Source organism: Rhyacophila brunnea, unplaced genomic scaffold (genome assembly GCF_057557595.1).
Source record: "Rhyacophila brunnea isolate RB1 unplaced genomic scaffold, BYU_Rbru_1.0 scaffold_9, whole genome shotgun sequence".
NCBI classification, from domain to species: Eukaryota; Metazoa; Arthropoda; class Insecta; order Trichoptera; family Rhyacophilidae; genus Rhyacophila; species Rhyacophila brunnea.
Genome location: NW_028233361.1, coordinates 11509708 through 11535055, shown reverse-complemented (window position 1 = coordinate 11535055; position 25348 = coordinate 11509708). Strand labels below are relative to the sequence as shown.

The following is a 25348-nucleotide window of genomic DNA, read 5'->3' as shown; positions in this document are numbered from 1 at the left end:
CAGGCCCCCAGGCTAGGATCTTTGTAGGGCCCCCCTATCTATCGCTAAGGATAAAAGCACTGTGATGCTCTACAGTAGCGTTGTGTACGTGTTAAAATTAATATGTATGTTTAGTGTTTTTTTAGTATAATACATCTATTTGAATTATAGAGAGGTCGAGTATAGATACGCAATCAAAAATTGTATCGTACTAGCACATAATTTTAAATTATAACATTAATGAAGGAAAATACCACCGCAGGCGACTTTTTTTTACTGTTAGAGCAAATTAGTGATGTGTGCTTATCTCACTTATCTGGTCGACTCGCCACGCCGGGCCCCTCCTAAGTCTGGGCCCCCAGGCTAGAGCCCTGTCAGCCCCTTTTGTGGGGGCCATGATGGGGTCTTCGCCACTGCTACCAATTCAACCACACTAAAAATGTCAAGGAAAAATTTCCCTATAATTGTAGTCTAAACACTTTTTTCTACTGGATTCAGTTATTGATTTTTATACCTACAGGTGTCCTTCACCTTTACCAGGAGGAATTGGTAAAAATGGACTTCATAACGGCGTCTCAATTCCTCACAAAGCTTCCCGAAGATCTGTCGTCCGACGCCCTTTTCAAGAGTATCAACTCCATCAACATGATGGTGGAGCGCCTCTCTTTCCAGCAGCTGGTGGACAAGCACAAAGATCACACTGCGCCCGACGAGGACATGCCAAACAGGACTTAGAAATTAACTGCCTCCTCTTGCCATTTTATCATGTAAATATTTATATATAGTTGATAATATTATATTATTCTATTCAACGTTACTGCCACTCGAGAAAATATACGGTACTTGTCTGTTATACGACTGTTACTAATGAAATACAATTCAAAATATTGATTATATTGTTGATTCTGTAACAAAACTACATTGGAACCTCAATTTTACGTGCCCCCGGAATTTACGTTTTCCCGGTTTTTGTCACTTGAACGGAATATTAATAGATACAAGGAGTTAGATTCTCTATGTAGGAATGAGTAGTAAATCATAGCACGTCATATATCATTTTTTTTTTGTCTTCAAAATTACAACACAAATTAAACATTAAACTTTACTGACTGTGGGGGCGTTGGACTCCAACTCAATGGCTACCATTGGATTGTACAACAAAAAGAATGATTTTTATTTTTAAATAAACATTTTAATGACAATATCGACTGTGTTTAGGAAAAAGAGCGTAACCCTCACAGAACAAATTTTACAGGAGAGGCAAAAAACGTTTTTGAATGATTTTGGTTTAATATTTAAAAAAAAAAAAAAAATAGGCACAGACATTGGGTGCATGATGATTGATGATTTGGTGTAATATATTTTCGATCTAATAATAATTAAAGAAGTTATTGCAGAAAAATTATTAAAATTGAAGGTAGATGCTCTTTTTCCTTAACTTAAAACTTAACTAAAGCTCAATTAAAACCAGTATTTAGGTAACAATTCAGCATTTGCGGCTTACTTTCTTTTTATAGAACATGTATTTAGTTGTATACATTTTTAATATCTAATAAAACCACTTTTCGAAAAATCGAGGTTACACCCTTTTTCCTAAACACAGTCGATATGAATGTTACGATACACAGTGCGAAGCCGAATGGATCTCTCGTGTACCTGCAAGAAAGGTTGTGCATCCTTTGCCACGATAAAATTTCATACTGGCTATGAGAATGGCAGTAAATTACAAATTCATAAAGTTAGTATGGCCTTGTTTAGATCAATTTAAATTTCAATCATCATAATTATAACGATGGTGACAGTACGTATACATATTGACAGTAGAATGGAATAAGGACGTAATCCACACAAATCAAATTTCACAAGAGGCACAAAAGCGTATTTGTTATGGTTTTCGGTCAAAGTTAAAATAAAAAATAGACATAACCACGAAGTTCCACAATAATTAATAATTTGGTTTTTTGGCATTTCGATAATCTAATGTTAGTACCCCCTTATCTAACCGATATGACATACTAAAAACAACAAAAACACTGCCTATCGACTGTCAATCTTCCGCATCTGTAGTTATTTTTACAAAAATGATACAGCCATATTAGTGATTTCCTGTATCTGAACATTGCAGGAATAACCTGTAATAGCCCGTAACTTGCCTCTAAGCTGTCAAGCGTGTTGCATGGCGTGTGTTGAATTTAGCTTCAAAATGTTACTTTCGAATTATTTAAAAGGTAAAACAGTAAGTAGTATAACAAATTCTGATGTTTATGTCACATTTTATTGTATGTTATCATATTAGGCGTTATGTGCTTTGCTTTACCACTTTTTACGTTACTGGTTATTGGCATGCCATGTAGTTACAACATGTGTGAACTATTAACAGTCCGATACGGGAAATTAAATATTTGGTTTTTTAGCTTCCTGCACAATTTGTAAAAAGTCACCTACGGGATATTAACATTAGGCCATCAATTTGCGGCTTACGTCCTTTGGACACAACATGTATTTAGTCGTGTACAACGTTATTATCTAATAAAACCATTTTCGAAATAAGTGAGGGTTACGTCATTTTTCCTTTCTACAGTAGATATTAGTTTTTCTTGTAATAAGCAGTTATATTGTCGGAAAGTTTGTCTGTAAAATGGGTGATGGAAGTATAACAGACTCGTACAAAATAATTTAGCATTAAGTTAAGTTAATCTTTGCTTTGAATATGGTTGTAATAAATTTACATATCGTTAACGATGTTGCTTATGAAAAATGAAATTGACGTGAGGATGAAATTATGAAGAGACCTATGCTACATCGTTTACTAGACTGATAAGAATAGCCACTTTTACAGTAAATTATTAACGTATGACTTGTGATAAATTTGTATTCTGCCAAGGAAGCATTAAGTCAGCCAATAATAAATTGTACGTGTGAATGATCAATTATAAAGAAAAGTCCAGAAATTTAATTTCAACTAATTAAATAATTATTAATAATGACATCTCTTACAGTCGAGTGTTTATGTATTGCAGATCTTCTAACTAATCTAACAGTTTTATTTGTCTAAGTCAGTGTTTCAGCTGTTTCTCAAACTGTACTACGCGCACCTTTGGCGTGTCTAAACATCGTTTTTGTGAAATATTTGTAACTACGTCAAATTTTTTAAATCTGTGAAGTGATATGAACTGCATGTAGATTTTATTGACACAAGAATAAAGTCTCACAGATGAATCTAATAAAAAAGACACAAAATTCATCGTCAAACGTGTACAGGCGGCCCTCGACTTTGGTACGTAATTGGTTTCTAGGAGTACGAAAGTAGAGTAATGAAAAAAAAAAAACAAAATATATACTTTTATAAAGGGTATAATAAAGTTAACGAGGCGTATTTATAGCAAACAGGTGTTTTCTTTATAAACTTGTCAAGAGATGGTGGAATACCACCCTTTTTTATTTGTGGAGAGAGGAGCGAATCCATGGAAGCGCACAGTTTTTGCATTATCAACTAAAATCTAAATTTTAAGAAATGTACAAAATAACGAATTGTACGAAAGTAGAACGTACGAAAGCCGAAGGCCACCTGTATAATTTTTAAATGATGAGTTCACCCAAAAAGCTCCAATGCAAAATCACCGTTTTTGTCTGATGTACGATGACATTTGTCAGGTTTGAATATGTTGACAGTTCGTCGCTGTAGAATTGGTTTGCCGAAAAGACCAAATGTTCAGAAGACGAAAAACAAATTTCATAATCCTATATTTAAATACATGGAGATATTTAAATTGTTATTTTTACAGCATATGAATGATGTATTCATTACCATTACAAAGTAATTTAAAGAAAGGGATGGTTCTCGTCCAATTAGATACAAAAAAACATTCTGCATTAAGAGGTCGATTTCGACAAAAACGGATATTCGGTAAACCAATCTTATAGCGACGAGTTGTTATGGTGAAATGCAACTTTGTCGACATTTTTAAGTACTGATTATGTAGGTGTCGAATCGAATGTCTGTGTGCGCCTAAAGGGTACTGGCATGTGTGAGTTTGGGAAACACTGAAAGTAATATATTTCTATGCCGTGCTTACTTGCTTTACTCAATTCGAAGATGTGTTCCATTCCACACGAATAATAATTAAATTATATATTATTATGTTTTAATCAGTCAATAACTAAGGCTTTCGAGAAATATTTGATAATATAACCATTATGATTGTCTATTTATTATATGTCTGTTACGGTAAATTAAGTATATCTACATTTTATAGAAAATTTCAATTGCTATATTGACATACTATCAAGGGTAAAATTACACTCCGCTAGTTCTAGGCGATTTTACAACATGGACATGAAATCTGCCATAAATGGTAAATGGAGTTTTTGCTTCATTATATACCTACATAACTGTGAATGTAAAAGTCTGGCCAACGCATACGGAAATGTCAATATTTTAATCTTGCTCTTGATTCCTTTACAAACTCTCTCTCAACCAGTCAGAACTACATAATAATTGTATTGCATTACATTAAAATAATTATAACAAGGAGAAGGAATATGAAACTATATTGCAAGTTTGAATAATGTAGAACAGCGATTTTCAAACAAGGACGTGGAATTTTAGGAAAATGGTTTTTACTTAAATTTATGTTTGTTTTCTAAAAAAATTTGGTCAGACATCTTTTCTATCGAAAGTAATACCAACCAATCTAATTATAAGAAAGGGCAGGCCAAAAATTCACTAGCTAGATGGACAATAACCAATAACCACCATAGCAACGGAAAGCTTCCATTTTCCATAGGGAGTAGGGGAGACCCATTCCGAATTGTCACATTCCTGATGCCCTTCTCTATACGAAGATCGTGTATTTTCACTGTTCCAAATGAAAGCTTCCCATAACTTCTTTTACATCTTGATCTTTTGTTTTTTACATATTTTAATTCATACTGGCAGGTTTTATGATGCCCATCTAACCGTTTAGTGTCTCTGAGCTGGAAACTATTGCATTGCATACTTCCTTATTCCTTGCTTTCTTTTGTGGACTCTCTAGCGTGTCTAAGGTCCTCCTTTAAACTGTTCTATGCCTTCAGCGAGTTTCTCACTTTATGAGGCCGCGAACGACAGTCCGTACATACAAATTTCGCAAGTTATCTCGTCGCAACTTTAAACTCAAATTACTAGCCACTGTCGATTGATTTGCGTAACTAAAAACTTAAACACACAGTGACATCTGTTTGAATAATTATGACACACTAAGCCACAAATTATTGGTATAACAGCGTTCTACATTCAACATGTGTCCTTTTAGACATGTGCGGCCTGTCAGATACTGCCATAGTAATATCGTGAGGTTATAGAAAAGGTTAACATAATCTTGATTATTGAGTTTTATGAAAATCTTTAAAATCTTCTAAAATGTCAACAGGAAAAACCATCTAATTTTCGTTTTAAGTGGAATTCAAAAAATGAAAAAAAGAAAATCTTTTATACAACGATTTCTGGTATTTACGGGGTTCGCAAATTATTCTATTTTGCAGACCGCGAATTACAAGGTTTTTGTGAATTGATTTTTTTTTTAAATAATTAGGTTTGTTTAGGATGCAAAAATCTTACACAGAAGTAGACATTCAATAATTTACTACTTAGACTTTTTTCATTTTCCTGAATGTCGCTACAGGCAAACCTTAACCTTCCACCATACTCAGTATCCTGGTCTTCCACCACACCATTTTAGTATATAGTAGTGAATACATCAGTAGTAAGTTCTTGGCGTCCTTTTTTGTGAAGGTTTGCTGCAAAAATTACATAATCTTGTCCAGTGTGCCGTGAATTGAAAATCGCTGAAGGTAGTGGGTTGAAAAAATGGTTAGATGGAATAATAAATTTGCCAAACTATTTTGACATTATATTATTGTAATATTATGTATGTAGCTTTTGCTGATCCAACATTGCAAAATGTTAGTATTTATTCTATGCTCCAAGAGCATTTTTAGTAAATGTTATTTTATTTGACACAATATTTTTATCATTAGTGTTTTTGGATGAAAATATCTTTAACCTTCTGTCAGTTAATATTATTATTATAAAATAATAATCAATGAATTCAATAAATTCTTATGACTTCAGATTATACCATTTTACTGATTATGATAATAATTTCAGTCACATTTTATTAAGTATAAAAATTAGATGTTTATATGATTTGAATCTCAAATGTCAAATACTTTATTATTATATACTTAAAATATTTCGAGGATCTTATTTGCAATGTGTATGTGTGATTATTGTTAAATGTTTTTCTATTATTTTTTTATTTCAAAAGATCATTTTCATTTTAATACTTGATATTATATAATATATGTTTTAGAGTCCAACTGATATGATAGGAATATCAGATAATTATGTTGGTTAGTTGAATAATTCTATTCGCACTTGCCTAAACATATCAAAAGTTAATTTACCTATCATTAAAATTGGCATATCTTACGGAATCAGATTCAAGAACAATTTATGTATATTTATTTTTTAAATTCATCGAAATAATGAATTAATCGCCACAAAGAATAAATGTATTTTCCTTATTAAATAATAGATTTTTATTATTATTGTCACCTCAATACTATGACTAGATTATAATATTATTATCTGTCCAACACTGGTGTGCCATCAGAAATTAAACTGTGATCAGCAGGATATTGTGCGTGCAGCAAAATTTAAGCATCCACTCAATGTCTCTTTATGACCGATTAAAGAATTTAAAAAGATTGTCTGAATTCAGAAGAATAGGGCACGCTAAATATTTTGAAAAAGTGATTAACATTTTTTAGTATGCTACGAAAATTTGACAACCTAAATAGTGTGTAAGTACAGAAATTAAATTTATAGTTTAAATACATTGTGTTAAACTGCATTGAATTATATATCCCTTCAATTCATCGTGTAAATGTAAAAAAATAATGCAATACGTACCTATCTCAAATATTAACATTGTTGTCGTTGTCAGTAAGATAGTTGTTGGTATGGATGAGTTTATGTGGTAGGGTTGGTTTCACTGTAATTAAATAAATTTCAGTTTTCTCACGAGATACATAGGTTTTGATTGAAGTAACAAAACTTTGGCGTGGGGAAAAAAAAGGTGGCGAGTTAGGTTAGGCGATTTCAAGAGCTAGTTCGCAACTACCGAGTACCTACCCTCCAATCCTTCCAGCCACATGAAGACAAGCAATGGTACATTTTTCACTTCTTTGTTTCATTGTGCATCCCGTTCTAGCATTCATTCCTCTACCGTCTCATTTTAAGTTACAAATATTATTATGTACAAGTTCTTTTCTTCTTAAATCTGTCGATTACAGGATTATTGATAGGGGATTTAGGCATTTATTGCGTTATTTGGTATCACTGTGTGGATACCTAATTGTAAAATTTAGCGAATGAGGGCTGTGAATCTATTTTTTCAAAGCCTTATAAAAATGAATGGTTTCCATCGACGGTTATCTGCTAATTGCATTTTTTAGAGCAGGGGTTCAAAAAGTGACCTTTTTGATGTGTCCTGCGAGATTTATGTTAAATCTGTATTATTTTTATTCTACATATCGAATATTAAAAATTATCCTCTGGCAAGAATGAGGACTTTCACTTGGAGTAGGTATATCCAAATATAGTTCAACATGCTCATCAAACGGCTTCTTTATTTCGAAGTACTTATATTTGTAAAAAAACATAATAAATCAAACTTAAGATCAAAATTAACAGATAACCATATCGCATGTGTTTTGCATATTCACACCACAAAATTTAAGCCTGGATTGCAGGATTTAGTTTCAAACAAACAATTGCATTAATCACATGGTGAAAAAATGTAAATATAATTTTTTAGTATATTAATAAGAGTAATAATAATGTATATTTAGTTAAAAATATAAGTTTACACAATGAAATATTTTTTATTTTGTTGCCTTGTTTTAAAAACAGAAAATATTTACAATAGAAAGGAGGGCGCCTGCCAAATATTTTTGATTTCAAAATTATTGTCATTTTGATGAAAAAGTTTGTGAACCCCTGGTTTAGAGAATGAAATAATATGTCATACCCTGTTTACACGTGCATGGATTTACTGTTGACAGTAAGAAAATGTGTATGGGTAAACATGTATTATCCTGTAGTTGGCAAGATTGCATGCATGAATCAAACAAGTATGGAAGCGTCTGAATACGATAAATGATAGTGGCGAACCTGCCGGCAAATAAAAGAGGATTTTCAGGTTGACCGATTTTCACTAGCTGTCGAATAGTATGAATAGTACCATAAAATGAGATCGCGTCTCGCTCACTCTTAAAGAATGAATTGGAGAGAGAGTCAGCACTTTTACGTGTAAACAGTTATTGTCATGATAGTTTAAAATAAGCACTATTGCCGCCAGTAAATCCATACAATTTTTAAAAACAGAATTAATTAAGTTACTGGGTAGAAAAGTATTGAGGTGACATTTTATATTTGGGGGTGTTTGGTAGACATTCTGTTCACTGGTTATACTCATGCATTCAGTTATAAATTTTTAAGCTTTATACATAATCATATTTATTTATGCGTAAGATTTAAATTAATTATGTTATCCTTGTATATCATGTGATATTTGAAATATATGATATTATTACATTTAAAATGATATATGAATCATCTATGAATTTTTGTACATATTGTAAATACTATCTTTTGCATTGTGAACTTATTGTATATTTGTGGAATGATGTTAAAAATAAAACTCATATTCAAGTACAGTTTTGTATGTTTTATTACCAATATCTTGTGGACAAATTTCACTTGAGCTAATTATTATATTATAAACCTTTAGCAAATACTATGTATTTTTATTAGTAGAGTATTATAGAAAGTAATGAATAAATTGAGTAATGAAACTTTGGTATACACGCTAATGGTCAATTTATACTAATTAGGTACTTAAAATAGATATTTATATATTAATGTAGTGAACTACAATACTTTTATCAAGACTATTAAAAATATGGCAAAATAGAATGTTTAATTATATACAGTAGAACCGGGATTTTCCAGATTATATTACGATCATCATTTTTGTATATCTCACCATCAGAAAAAAAGTATGAATCGTGAAGGATAAGTATGATTTTTTGTTTGTTTATAATATATAGGTATAGATTTATCATTATCGATTGCAAATCGGTATAGATGACGATCTCCAATTAGTATGGATAATCAAGGTTCTACTGTATAACATGTCATACGCACAGGTCCAGGTCTTAGGTGATTGAACCAATTGGACCCAATCGTGCCTCACACTACAGGGGGCGTGGTGTTTTGGGTGAATCTGGATGTGACAAGAAAGAAACATCGAGAAAGTCTTTGATATATTTCTAATACGGATATTCGAAACCATTGAATCAGAAAACATTTAAAATTAACTCCTTGGCTTCATGGAGAATAATTAATAAATTCTAACTGATTTTTAGTTTTGTAGTATTCCATTCAAGTAATTTTTTTCCACCTGGGTTTCGCCTTTCGGCATCTTCATGCACTATGTGCACTCACCAACGATAAATGACAACAAATACAGTTAAGTGGTAGGTATATTTAGTGACATTTCTCATTAGCTATTTAAATTCCCAACACTTTACCTAGTTCAGCGCATCTATATACACAAGACTGATATCGGCTATTGAGGGTAGCATCCTATCTATCATATTAATGTATTGAGGCAGTTAACTGTTACAATAAGTTAACCGTCTGAACTGTCAAAAAGTGTTATGTTTTAACAGCACCTCTCTTAGCTGTGTTAACTTTAGAGCGAGATAGACAATTTTGACGGCTAACTTATTGTAACAATTATAATACATCAATACATAAATACGATAAACTACCCTCGATAGCTGCCGATAGCAGCCTTGTGTAATAGAATAAGATACGCTGGCAGGGTTTAATTGAATTTTAAAAACTATACATATGCAACACAATCTGCAATTTTTACTCTTAGTTCAATGAATCAAATAAGTAGGTATGTCTGACAAAGTTTAAGGCGTATAATTTACGAAATCAGAGGTTTTAAAAGTGTTGAATTAATAATATTTTTTTCCTAACAAATTTTATAAACATTTTTGTAGTCGGTAGAATAAATTATAAGAATAAAAATAGTAGACCTCTAAATAAGAACCTCATATTATTGATATGCTGAATTTGTGAAGTGACACCTTTTCTTGAACCTATCATATTTAGGTTCAAATTCAGTGCAAATATTTTTCAAAAAAAAATCTAATACTAAAAAACACGAAAGTGTAAACAAATATAATTTTATTCATTTTCATAAGCTAACATTACAAATTATAAGTTTAAAACATTCACAAGATGGCATGAAAGATTTCTGTTATTATTGCGTTTTTATTAAATTATAAAAAAATGACTCATAAAAAAAAGCAATTCAATGAATATTTGTCGAGGAACGTTTTTTTTTTTTAAATTTAGTACACAACAATTATGATTTAAGAAACAATTATTATAATAGCATGTATTTGACGGCAGTACGTTTTGGTCGCCGCGGAGGATTTCGGAACATTAGTGTATAGAAAATTAATAATTGGTTCCTTAATTAGTGTATTGGTTTAACGGTATGCAATGTATTAGAATAACTATTATAAATTGTTTTTTTTTTATAATTTTATTTTCTTTTCTATTGATAGCTATTAATTGATAATTGATATTATTATTTGTTAACTTGATAATTATTATATTGAGGGTTTCTTATATCCATCGACCGTGTTAGTCTGATCAACGAGTTCAGGCAATACACAATTCATATAAATCTTGTCACTTGTGATGTGAAGAGTAATATTGTTTTTATTATTCAATGAAATAGGTTCTTACCTCAATATATGTTTTACTTGAGTTAAATAATTACTAATAAATGCCTAAGGTGATTCCATTCAATTCAACTCGGCATTAAATATATTAAATTCTAAAAGTTTTGTACTATTTCATTTGAGTCGTTTTATGCGATCCTGGTTTCGCCTTTCGACATCGTCAGGATGCGCACTCCTCAAATATACACTGACAACGAAAGCAGCTAATTCTCACTTAACAATAAATTAATACAATAAAGTAAGGTAAAAACTTTATCACCTACCTATTAAGTCAAAGTGCACAATGAAAAATTTAACAAACAATTAATTATGAATAGTTGAATTGTGGCAGTATGAAAAAAAAAGATTTTACCACAAACCATCTGAAAAATACATACATCATAAAACATATACGTGATTTTGTGCCCCAAAACACTTATTTTATTATTATTTTGACGATTAGGAAAATTATGACACATGTTTCAGTGGCCATTACTATGACAGCATTCGAAAACGTATTTTACTTTAAATTTTCTACAAATTTACTATTTGTGACATAAACCACTTAAGATAATAAATAGACCTTGAAAAATAATATTATTTTGTTTCTATTGATAATGCCAATAAACATACTCCTGGATACGTCCCTTTGAAAATAACAAAACATGGCGACCCAGGTACATAAAAACTGTATTAAGCCCAACCAAGTAGGTATTTATCAAAATAATTAAAGTCCACCTATATTTTATCTAAACTGCTCAAGTCCAAAATATTTTTTTTTATAAATGTTGCACCGAACGAATACCTTTAGGACTTCTTTGTAGCCATCGTGGTTATAAGATTCAATTATCTTACAATATCTCACATGCTGCAACCATTTGTATTACAAGATAATAAATAATATAATATAACTACATTTTTCTCAGTTTGACATTCACTGGTATTTTATGATGTTTGATTTGTCAACACAAATTATAACACCTGGTCTACGTTATGTGGTCTTGCCAATTTGATTGTTACTGCAATGCGAGTAAAGGTCATTTTTCTATGAGTTAAAATACTGTTCGCGAAAAATTTTGGAAAAAAAAGACGTCCTCACCCGTTGAAATTCACAAGCCTACTAAGGTTAGAAATGAGAAATTAGAAAAACTATATGGATTAATCGATCAAATGGTCTCTTTTTGTTAATTTTGCAAAATAATTATATATCTAAATTGTCTGAAAATAGGATAAATACATGAAAACGTACGACGTGTTTTGGTAATATAGCGTCACTAATTGTACAGAATTTATAGGGTTTTATTTATTTTTTCATTGTTAATTATTATTTATAGTATTACGGAAATGTTATATTATAATAAAAAAATATTTTTATTGTGCAGTATATATTATTTTGTGAGAAAAAATCATTCAAAATTGGCTGATGTATACTCAAACTAAAATGGCTTTAAAATCTTTATTTTTCTGAAATTAAAAAAAGTACGTGAGTTAATCAATGAAATGTATTGTTTTACCCATTTCTTTCATACAATATATACCTGCAAAACTATTATTAAGTTCAAAAATTCACTGTGGCGTGACAGTCGTTTTGGCCAATTTCGAAAACAGGACCGACTATTTGTCATTTATTTTAAAAATTAAAGCGAATCAGAAAATTTTAATGACACAAAAAGTGTTATTTGAATATTATTTATTAGATTTTAAATAAATAAAGTGTTTATTATGTGTCAATTCGTGTTAAACGTCCTTGCCATTTCCACGATTCTGAGAAGACAGGAAAAAACGGGTCCAATGGCCTTAACATGCACTATTTATGTGCACGAAAAACAAAACTCGGGTTGCAATAAACGACTTAAATGAAATAAATAATACAAAACTTAAAATCAATTAGAATTCAAATTCAATCAAGTACTCTCGATTGATAGTATTAATTTTTCATTAACAATACTGCTAGGCGAATAAGAACAGCCAGGATTATCGATGTCACTACTATTTAGTACCCACAACATAGCTTGTCACTTCGCAAATACGAATATCATTGTCAATTGGTCAATATAACATTTATGGATGTAAAAAATGGATTACAATATTATTTGAAAGCACCAATAGTATTTTACTATTTACAGATACTCTCATTGTGAACGAGACATAAAACAAACGTTTCGACAAGTGACATGCTATAAAATTTGACTATAATAACATATTTCGGTAGGTATAAATAAATAAAATTTGTCACCTACTATAGCAGCATCGGAGTAAAATTGTGCAATGTGGAATACATGATGTCCGAGAATAAGGTTATGTGATAGCAAAGCTAATAAGATAATAATAGTTTTAGATGTTCGAGGAGGAGTTTTACAAGACAATATTAAAGAATATTTCACGCAATTCAATCCCAACCCCACCATTAATTTTTGAAGCGGAATACAATATTTGTGGCTCACACCCGGAACCCGACATAATATTATCTTCAGCACTAACTATATTAGAAGACACTGGAAGAATGTTTATATAAAAATTCGAATTAGTACAGAAGAGTATTGCATTAATATAATAAATGGTAACAGGTAAGGCGGCCTATTATAACAATAATTCGACTTAGTTTACTATGTATTGGCTAATTCAAGTCAGTATTAAGTATGACAAGCAAAAAATCTATCCAAGGAATACCTTGTGGACATATGTAATTCGTTATCAATTTCTCTCTATTAAGCATGGAATTCCAATACGCAATATTTACAGTCAAACTTTGTTAAATCAAAAATAAAGAAACCTAAATTTTGAATGAATTCGAATTATGAAATTAAGAATTAATTTTTCGATCAATTTTGATTTTCTTTTTGTACTTACAATTTTTTTGTTTGATTAAATGACATTATGAACAGAATCCGGATCAAAAACAATAATTACGAATTATAGATGATATTTCAAAGTAGGTAACCTCCATTTTTACTTTTATTTATATCTTTCTTGATCCTGTGAGTATTTTTTCCATCGTATGCAGGTAAATTCCATACCATATCAAATCGAGATCCTTTCCTCAGTTAAAACCTTTTCTATGCCTCACGATATTACTATTTTTAACGACATACGTTGAATGTAGAGCAAAGTTCTTACTACAATCACTGTAATACCGATAAATTGTGGCTTAGTATTTCATAATTATTCAAACAGATGTCACTGCGTTTAATTTTTTAGATTATGCGAATCAATCGACAGTGTTGACAATTTGAGTTTAAAGTCGGACGAGATAACTCGTGAAATTTGTACATATGTGCTGCATGTCGATCACGGCCTCAATGACCGAGATAACTTGCTGAAAGCATAGAATCGGTTAAATAGAAATGACATGATGGTTGATTGCAAAGTCATTCGTATTCATCAGTCACAATTTCTTATATTTTATGATGCAGTTTATTTTGCTGTTCGCCTTTTCTAATAGTATACTTGCAAAAGGATAATCGTTACTGTGATGGCACGGTTATACATACGGTTATAAATGCTGTTTTTTCACTTTTTTAGTTTTCTTCCATAATAAATGTTTCAAATTGTATATTGATTGATGTGGCAAAATATTACAGTTGCAACTTTATTGGTCACAAAGTAATATTAAAAGATGTCTGTATCTGACCAAATGTGAAAAAAAAGTTGATATGGCAAAAAGATATATCTACTTAAAATGCAAGATAAATAAAACTTCAATCTTTTTAAAAGAAATGATTTGAGGTTTGTGTTAGGATGCTAATTCCGCTTATTTTGATATACAACTCTTCAAAATTTCTTATAAACTAACATTTGGCAGACTGACTTCAAAACTTTGTTTTTGCTCTACCGTAAAATTGTGTAAACAGCAGTTATGTTATAACCGTTTGCCATCACAGTACCGAAATATTTTATTTGCACTCCTAAATAATATGTTTGACATTATTTCTACAATCATCTCGAAACGGTAGAATATGGAGGTTACTGACTTTGAATCTAATAACCTGAGACGGAAATTTGCATCAAGATGTGCCAAAAATTCGAATTACAGACAATTTCTAATTATGTATTAGAGTAGGGTTTCCCAAACTTTTTCTGCAACGGAACACTTCGCAAACCCGGAAATTTGAACGGAACACTTAGTTTATTTTTTAGGTTATTATGCTATATGCTTGAAGTGAAACAGCGCCGCAGGCGACATTTTCTTACTATTAGTGCATGTTTGTGATGTGTGTGTATCTCACTTGGCTGGTAAATCTCTCACGCTGGGCCCCCTGTAAGCCCAGGCCCCCAGGCTAGAGGCCTGTCAGCCCCCCGCTTGTGGGAGCCTTGACCTATCTAGATACTTGACGTCATAAACATCAGTGGAGATTGATAATCACTCGCCTTTCAATTTGAAGTAAATTCTTTGATTATTTTAGTTTTACCTATTTTACTTCTACTTAGTAGAAGATCTTTAAATGTGTTGCGGTGTATAAAACCTTTCCAAATGTTCGCGGAACACCTATTCTTGTTCGGCGGATCATAGTTTGGGAAACCCTGTATTAGAGTGTGACTTTTTCAAGACTACTTGAATTTAAAAACTTCCACTGTAAACGGTTTCTTTAATTTTGATTTAACAGAAAAATGTAAGGAATATTATTAAATTACATAATGTATCTACTTAATATTCAGATATATTAAAACAATTACTTCAGAGAATATAAAACAAAATTTGAGATCAATTCCTATAATTTGCAATGGACGGCCACTTCTTAATAACCTTTAAGGCTAATAATCGATTTTTGTTTTCCTGTACAAGCGATAATTATTATAAATTGACAAAAAACTCACTACTGAAATATACTGTGCGGAATGTACATTAAAGATTCCATCACGTACTTATGGAACTGACAGATTCTATACTAGTCCAAATTCTATCTGATTGACAATAATAGAATATAATGAATGTATCAACACATGTGTCTGAAGTTAACACTGTTGGTACGTAACAATTCTTATACCTACCAAAACAAATATTTGATTAAACTATAAATAACTGTATAATAAATTAATACTATTCATATTAACTAGGTATTCTAATTTTTTTTTTAATAATATAATGACATCTAAATACATATCCACACAAGGATTTTTTGAATATGAGATTCAAGGTAAAAATGCCAAAATCGCTGAACCTATATATCGTAGGTTACTGCTAAAAATTGGTTATGAAATAATTGCAATTTAAAAGTTAAAATCAGGCATAATGCTAATTTCTTTGTGCTTTATGTACATATTTTATATTTTATCAGATGGCCTATGGCCTTGAATTTTTTTCTAGCATACATATTCATAAAAGAAGACACATAACCCGTTAAATTATTGACTTACTAACTTTTGGCAGCAACCCCACAATATATTCTAATTTGTATACATCTTTTAATGACAATATTTTAGTCAGCCTTCTTTCAAAAATAAGAAAACTTTGATACGATGCATTTTTTAGTCCTAACAATTAATTATTGGTTCACATAATATGCCAGTTTATCGATTGCTTTCAGTAATGGTCTTAAAACATTCAACATCAAAAATACGGACACATTCATTTCTGAAACATTATTTTTATTGTCATCATCAACAGCCTGGATCATTAATTTACCAAATAGGATAGGCTTTTAGCTGAATTCACTTACATTTGATGAATACACAATTTCTGACAGTTCGTAAACCATTCAGGGCCGTTCATTGATCAATGTATTGGTATTCACAGTATGCAGCCAATGAGGTGAGGCTAAATAGTATGAAGCCGTTTCAGCCAATGAGATTTTATATCGCTATAATGTAGGTGAGCACAAACTGAAGGTGGGCAATGTACGATTTTCATTTGGAAGGATGTCTCCATGAACGCAATGAAAAAATCAAACCTCATTGGCCTGTATCAATACACTCCTGAATGATGGCCTCTTCATACTAATTCCATTACTTTCAGTCATGTGCGTAGTGTTACCACATACTTTTGCAGACTCACTATTTCATATATCCAGTGACCTCAAGATTAATTTGCTATCATTTGGGTATCACTGGATGACTAGACTTTTTCAGCGATTGTCTCTTCTTCGAATGTGTCCTGCCCCTTTCCATTTTAGTATTTTAACATACTATAACATTGCGTACACATATTTGTTCCTTTATTCAATTTTTTTATTTGTATTCCATTTTTTGTCCTCACAACCTGTATCCAACATGCACCTATCCATACAACAATGTGATACTGTTTCTAAATCTCTAGCGAGCCTCTATGTTACACACACATAATATGTGATTATGGAAAATACAAACTAATTGAACACTGCGTTTTAGGTGCAATGTGAGATCACTTTCGAAGACTTTAGCTAAAATACAATTAGTTACTCGCTGAAAATTACATCAACTTGCATCATTGGTAATGTATGTAATTTCAAATGACAGGCTCACATATTTTTGACATTTTTACAACCCCTACATAATCAATAATGATTAATCACAGTCCAGTACACCCTTCATGTGAATTCAAATTAAAATACGTATTATTTAAATACTGTATTGAGATTCAGTAAAATATAATAATTATGGCAATTAGATGCAAGTATTTTTGCAAGCTCTAGAAGGAAAAATCTTACTTATTAAGGGCCTTATGCATAGTGAGTAGTACTAGTTTAAATAAATCAGCCAATTTTCTAATAAATAAAAAAACAATTACTAACACAATGATTAATATTGAAACAAAACCGCTGTGAAATAATTACGCTTTGTAAACAGAAATAGTGAATCTGGTTTTGGACAAAACAATATTGTATTGATTACCAATTATCTAAACAAACACCAACCAAAAAAGAATGAATAATTATTTGAAAGCATCTAATCGATTAATTGATGGAGAATTTTATGGATAATATTATTAATGAATAAGGAGAATGCCATTTCAAAAATAAATTTAAATAATACTGGGAATATGCGGTGCATGTATATATTAAGAATTAAAACATTGAAAAGTAGACATAAAATTATTTCAAGGATGTAAAAAATTCAATTCATGTTGTGTAATTTTACAGACCATCCATAGACTGAAACTATATCCGGTTTAGAACCGTGTGCCATACTGAACCTATGATTTCTGTTCATGGAAATATACCATACACTTAAGGCCTGCTGTCACGGGTTGCCGCTATGGGAAAAATTGTGTGTAATGTCGTTGTTCTTGGTGTTTAAAATCTTATCAGACTAATGCTCCCATCCCGTAGCACATTTTGAACCTTTAAACGAACATTGTCAGTTGGCCAAATCTGCCGTAATCATTAAAACAAGAACGAGTGCACTTCATGTTGAACTTCACTGCATCGGCACCTGCATGATTCAATGAATGACAATTGAACGTTTTTATCATATTCCACATGCCAACACTTTTCGTCTGTCACATCAAACTGTCAAACTGACGTTCTTTTTTGTTTTTAGCAGTTGGCACTGTGTATTTTCTATGAGAATGTTGTCTATTATCTATGGTCTGCAGGCTGTGTTCTATTATCTATGAATGTCATGCCGCATGTATTTTAACGTACGCACGCGTAGAAACTTAAAATTAATTGAAATTAGCATGAATAATTAATAATAATTCAAATTACTAATACATTATAGTAGACACTCTTTATCAGTGTCATTCAGTGAATTTACGAGATGGTGCACGTTCAAAATATTCTGCAAAATGACGAAACCATAGACATTTTTAACGCCGTGAGTTCACGTGATAGTCCGCGACATGCACCTCAATGTGGATGGGCCTTTACACTTACAAACTTAGTGAAAATATTTATTTTCATGAACAGAAATCATAAGTTTAGTATGGCGCACGGTTCTAAACTGCATACGGCTTCGGTCTATGGATGGCCTCTTATTAATATAGGTAAGTATATTATTATAGAAAATTGTAATTATGATGGCAAAAAGCGACATTTTCATGCTGTTCTGTAAAATTTCATCTATGCATATGGATCATAATAAATTAGTTTTACATTGCACGTCATTCTATGCATCAAGCCATAAGAGTAAAGAAAATTGAACTCACCATAAAAATATGAAGCGTAAGTAGAGAATATAATATAAATTGGACTGTATCCAAAACTCTAATAATATACTACATATTATATAATATATATTATTACTATCTACAGATTATATCAATTTCAAAAATGAGATTCACCTACTTATAAATATATGACTACTCATCATTAAGTAAAGTTATGATTAGATACTTGTATCTGTACATACATCATAAAAATACCACATGTACACGTAAATATTGCTTAGTAATAAAAAATCGGCGTGCATACAATTTGCTGGCGTCTATGCATGCGCTTTGTTCCGCTTAAACAATAATTTCTAATACTGGAAATAGCTCCATGGCGTGTTATCAACTGTCAGATACAAATTGCAATAACAGTCGAAATCCGACAATACATAATTATTACTTCATATAAGGTAATCGAAATCACTGATTTCGAAGCAGACATGACAAATCATTATGGAATCATATTTTCTTATTATTTTAACATTGATTGCTAAGCGAATAGAATAGACGGCCCATATATGTCACCTGACATAATATGTATACACATTATTAGTACAGATACAAGAATCAAATTTCATCGTAACTTTAACAAATTATTGAGAAAAAGATCTAATTGCAGTAATAAATATTACTAAGCGTTGCCAGCCGCCCTCTGTTGGTTCCAAACTTCAATCAACTCGTTCGGATGGTGAAACCCGTGGGACGCAACTACATATCGGTAATTATGGCTGTTATAGTCTTTCTTGTAAAAATAAAACTCTTTACAATGAAACGGCTCTATGCCACACTTTTTCGCCAATAAACTGAGATAGATGTCATCAAATCTGAAACAAAAATTTCAACTTCGTTTATATAGAATATAAATGAGATGTCCAGTTCTGAAATCTTCCTCATTATCTTGAAAAAACCACAAAAAACAATTTTGACTGTCTTTCACTTAAAAATATAATTTTAGGGCCAGTGTATCCCAACCACCAGTTAGATAGATGGGTCGCCCATTTTAAAATTCATAATATGTAAAAAATTACAAGTAAATCATCATTCAAAATATTAAATATACAAATAGGTATTATTATTCTAACTTCTAATGCCACTTAGTGTTAAGACATAAAATACAAACATTTTCTCAGTTTTAGATATCACTAAAATCTCTTAAATTATTTTTCAAATTTATATATATAACATATTCATTATCTTTTTCAGCCTTGTCAGTAATAAAAACTGAAGAGAAACCAAATGAATGTCAATGCAGCGCTTCGTCTCTATAACTCTCGTGACTATATATATTTTTTTTTCTTCACAATCAGTCTGTTTTATTTATAATTTACAATACAAGATTTAAAAACTAATAAACAGAATACTATAAGTATGAATAATAGTTTTTATTTTGCGTTAGTGGTCTGCAATATATTTCTCATATTTTCACCGTCCGAAGGTATAAAAAGATTGGGAAACACTTGTCTCAAGTGAGACAATAGCTTCATTTAAAAAAAATAAAAGGCGGATTTTAAAACAGCATCTGGCTAAATAGAGACTTTTCTTCCTATAAGTGTATTTAATGCTTCTGCCAAATATATCTACCATACATAGCCTAATCATTATTATCACAGCTACAAACGTCAAAGCGGTTATTTGCGGAAATACAAACCCCCTGCTCTTTCACGTACAAATTTATTCCCCATGAATCCTATTTTAGTTCATTACACTACATACAGCGCTGTCAAATCGCAGCCATGGCAATATGTTCATTATAGACGAGTCATTAAAGTTTCAAATTCAAAATAATATATTAAATAATAAAATTGAAATGTAGAAACAGTTATTTAAATTAACATGTATGTTTATTATAATTAATAAACTGATGTCTATGACTAACTTGTAAAACTAATATTTGTGACTAACAATGCATTAGTAATGCATGATAAGTACAAAAACAATTAGTTGAAACATTACTTGTTACATCAATGTCTAACTAAAACATATTATGCAGTGGCAGCTGCTCCAACACCATGCAAAGACACTGCACTCCTTGTAATTTTCTTCTCTTAGATCACTCATATGTGCAGTAGCGATTATTTAGAGTCTACCTTAATAAAAATAAATTTAATACAGTACTCTCTCAGTAATCCGCCACCCCAAAAACCAGACAAGTGTCCAATTAGTGAAAGCGGCGAATTATAGTGCATACATACAAAATATGGTAAAAATTAAAACAGGTATTTCGTAAAAATAGTTTTTTTGAGAAATTTGTACTAGCAAATTACGGTTTTATTTATAATCAAAATCAGTATTTACCAAATTATACATAAATTTGTTAACTAAGTTTATTAACTAAATATTAAACAGTAAATCACTTGACACAATCAGTTGTTCAGTGAGGCAGATATTCTTGAATGGCTTAGAATTCCTAGCTTTCCCTATGACCAAAACCTTCTGTGTGTCCCGGTTGTATTGAAGTACGGCATAATAATTGTGATGCGGTCCTTGGGCACTTTCCTCCCTGGTACATTACTTTCTTCACGATGAACTTACGTTTTACGAAGGAGAAGTTTCCAAAATAAACCCGTCTCATCTGCCTTATATAATACTTGTACACGGCGGACTACTGAATTTGACAATCGAATACCGGCGAATTATAGAGCATGATTTTGTGCTTTCAATCAGTAAAAATAACGGCGGATTATAGTAGTTGTCAGATAATCGAGCGAAAATGTTTGAATTTTGATAATAGAGAGAGTGACAGGAGTATATTTTTGCTAGTAAGTGAAAGTAGGTAGTTACCTGAAATGTTTGGTATAAAAACTAGCATAGTACATCGTGATGAGCACTTCTCGCGAGAGGATATATGCCCCAGCCGACACATACGGGGGCCACCTGTCAAATGGATATTCTGTCAAAGAGATGAACCACTTGCTGCTTTTGTGGCGGTGAGGTGACGAATTGAAAACAAACCCTAAAAATTTACATAAGACATTACAATATTACATATCAGTCAGTTGAGAATGATTACCTAATGGTAATGTTATTCTTTTGACGAATGTAAGGCTTGGCTTATGAGCTTTAAGCTAAAGTAAAAACCACCGTGTGTTGTTTTTTTTTATATATTTATACATTAACAGATGAATTAATCATTACGCAGATCTTTGCTATAACGGAATTGAGCAATTATTCTGCAAGTTCGGTATACGGAATAAATATCTGATTCATGGATCTTTTAATAAGAAAATTAAGCAGTTATCGAGATAACAATGAATCAGACATACATCTTGATTTTTGGTGAACTGACTAGCCATAAAAATTTATATTAAACTAAAGTATACATGTGTACAAAGTGTACCATGGGTCGCCATCCTTTTCAGCAGCCGCGCCAGATTTTAAAAATAAGATTTCCTATCGGGCCACATAACCCATTTTTTTCTATTATACAAAACAAAAAATAAATACATATTATATATTAATAAAATAAAATAAAACAATAATGAGATTAGAGTTTTTTGAAATATTAAAAAATAAACAAAATAATATAAAAATAATAAATTTTAGTGAGAAGTTTGATTTTGTGTGGCAGAACTATGTGCATCAATATTGATATCGAGTGAGGTTGTTCCTACACCCAAACAGTTTTCCAAATGCACATCAGTGATTCGTGTTCTTACTCGGGATTTGATATGCTTCATCCGACTAAAAAGCTGTTCACACGTGTAAATGTTTCCAAATAGCGAAGTCATCATTAGAGCATGTTTGTAAAATGCAGGATATTTCTCCTTGTCCATATATGTTTTGTAAAACTCTTCCAAATCAACCTGATGGAAATTCTCCTTTAACTGTTCATCGCAACATATTTCGCAATGTTCCATTTGTGCGCGCGAATTCAAATTCGAGCGAGCCAATATCGAATCTTACTTTGCGAAATTAGCACGTCTAGCGGCAGCATTTGATATTATTTTTATTATCTCACTGCTCCGCGGGCTACAAGTTCACACAGTGGGCCGCGGGTTGGCCACCCATGGTGTACATGATTATTTCAAAAGGTTTGGACTAGAGAACAGATTAACGATAAGACAAAAATGTGTAAGCCAGACGCCATGGACCAAGGTTTTCTAGTTGGATTCGATATATTACTTTATGACGGTCAACCCATAAATCGTAAGAAATAAAAAGCGTGCCGAGTATCCTGACTAGGTACGTGATTCATTTACTTGACAAACTTTAATGTATAATATTATACAGTACAGATGCAAATATTAAAAATAGCATTATTTAACACGTGTTTAAGTTTATCCCATATTTTCAACACTCAAGATTTAAACTTTATTACTATAGATAAATCATTATACAGTGGCATCTAGGGTACTAATGGCAAGTGGCTTGCAGTTGTAGTGATATTGTTTGCAAGAATTGAAACAGGCATTGCAGATTGCAGTAAACAATTCCAATAGTCCCGCAAACTGCCTATTTTGCCACTGTAGAATTATTTATCTATATCTCACCCGGAAGTATCTTCCCATTATTTTTGTGTTCGGACTATACCTAGAGTATAGAAAGAATATGTAAAGGAAGTTGGTCATTATCCGCTGCAATTATTATAGTTAAATAAATAAATAATCATCAATTAGTAAAACAAATGATAAATAACATCGCACCTGCGTATAACAAAGCGTCATCTGGCAATTCATAGTTTTGAACCTGTCGTCTTACTCGTTTACTATTGACGTGATCTACGTCTGAAAAGTTTGACGAAATAGACTTAGAATCAGGCTTTTGCTTCAGCATTCTACCCGAGTGCGCTAACTTCCTCAAGGCGGTGAGAGATTCTTCAACATACTCCGGATAATGGGACGGATTCCTGACAAATCTGAGTACATTTTTAATGGAAATATACATATCGTCATCGGAGAACATGTAGAATTTGGCCTTAGGGCAAAATTTCATTGCCCATTTGAACCCCATCATTGTTTTTATTGTATTATTAAAATACGTATCGTGGAAATCGGCTTGCACCAAATCTCCGTATTTGGACGATTCTAATTGTATCATATTTTGTAAATTACTATCCGAGGATAATCCCAATAGGAATATCGTTCTTATGGCTACATCTGAGAAACGGTTTTCGAATCCCCAAGTGTTCCGGATTGCGGTTCTCCTTTCAAAATTGTGTAAAGAAGATTTAACTATGATCAATAACCGCACGTCACTCGATCCGGCGAGACATTTTTGATTACAAGAATATACAAAACTGTAATTGTAGCTGTTTATCGGGGGCAAACTTGGTTTTTCATTATTTTTCATTTGTTCTATATATCCAGTTATATCTTCAGATAATGGATAATCAAATTGAGAACTGAAATCTTTTTCTAATAAATGACAATGTAGTCCAAAATAATCGATAATGGCTATTACACATACAGTTGACAGTATATATTTTATTTTATTCCTGGAGAACTTCTCAGAATAATGCCTTATTGTAGTCTTCATGATTAATATTTTAGATTGATTACAAGTTCCTACCTAATCTATTTGGTTTTAGTTTTAAAAACAATGTTATTGAATGTAATTGTATAAAATACATATTATTGAGTATTCATGAAAATGAGATTCGCGTTGAGACAAGATGACACCTTTGGTTTGAAGTATGTGTATATCTGAAAAGAAAAAAATATGTTTGTGTCAAACTAAATCTCAATATATTATTATTTTTACTGATTTAACTCATTATATTGTATGTCGCTAGATAAATAAATAACAGATAAAAGTATTTTTAAATCCACGGTTGTATAGTAAAAAGTATTATTTAAACAAAAACATTAAATATGTAAAGGCTTTTGTTTTTTTTTTCTTTCCCGTTTCCAAGGTTACACAAGTGTTTTGTGCAATTTAATATGTGAAAGAATGATATTATTAGAGTAATAAACTTACGAATATGGTGACACTTGTCTTGTTTAAATATATCTTAAAGCTAAAATTAAATGTTGTTTTGACAACTACATGTCAAATAATGACGTTCAAAGATCTGTCCAAAAAATTAACCGGGCGCAGTCGGAGCAGTGTTGCCGCAAAACGTCCTTAATTTAATACCATACCATAAAAAATAATATACCATAACATTTTACCATTTTTATTCCATGGTACGAAATTAACATAGTATTAGACCTTTATGAGCGTAGTTATGCACAAAGCAGCCGAGCCACACAAACCTCAAACAGAGATAGAAGCACTTTTATGTAAATTGTGTTTCTTTAAATCAGCAAAACCTCTGTAAACTGTGTATACTTTTTGAATGATAGATAATATATATATATGATTTTGTATAACTTTTGAAGAGATAAAAGCATATAATCTATGAAATTTTGGTGTTTTAGTAGTCCAGGCGTTTTGAGTAAAATGATTTTTTTTAGAATATGCATTATGCAGAATGCAGCCATCTCTTATTTTTGTAAGAAAAGTCTTTAT

The 25348-nt window shown here is 31.4% G+C and overlaps 2 protein-coding genes across 2 annotated transcripts in view; one reads left to right on the top strand and one right to left on the bottom strand.

Annotated features, from left to right (window-relative positions):
• Positions 1-8742, top strand: part of LOC147063264 (uncharacterized) — a 138048-nt gene extending 129306 nt beyond the window's left edge. Inside the window, exon 6 of the mRNA XM_085960056.1 lies at positions 500-8742. Coding sequence (XP_085816182.1) covers positions 500-714 — 215 coding nt within the window. The 3' untranslated portion in view covers positions 715-8742. The remainder of the gene's footprint in view (positions 1-499) is intronic.
• brn (beta-1,3-galactosyltransferase brn) lies at positions 8741-24947 on the bottom strand. The gene is made up of 4 exons (XM_085960058.1): positions 24815-24947; positions 23542-24540; positions 21680-21851; positions 8741-19722 (listed from the first exon to the last, which is right to left on the bottom strand). Exons 2-4 carry the CDS (start codon positions 24371-24373, stop codon positions 19530-19532), a joined length of 1197 nt encoding a protein of 398 aa, XP_085816184.1. The 5' UTR covers positions 24374-24540; positions 24815-24947; the 3' UTR covers positions 8741-19529.
• Between the last annotated feature and the right edge of the window lie 401 nt (positions 24948-25348).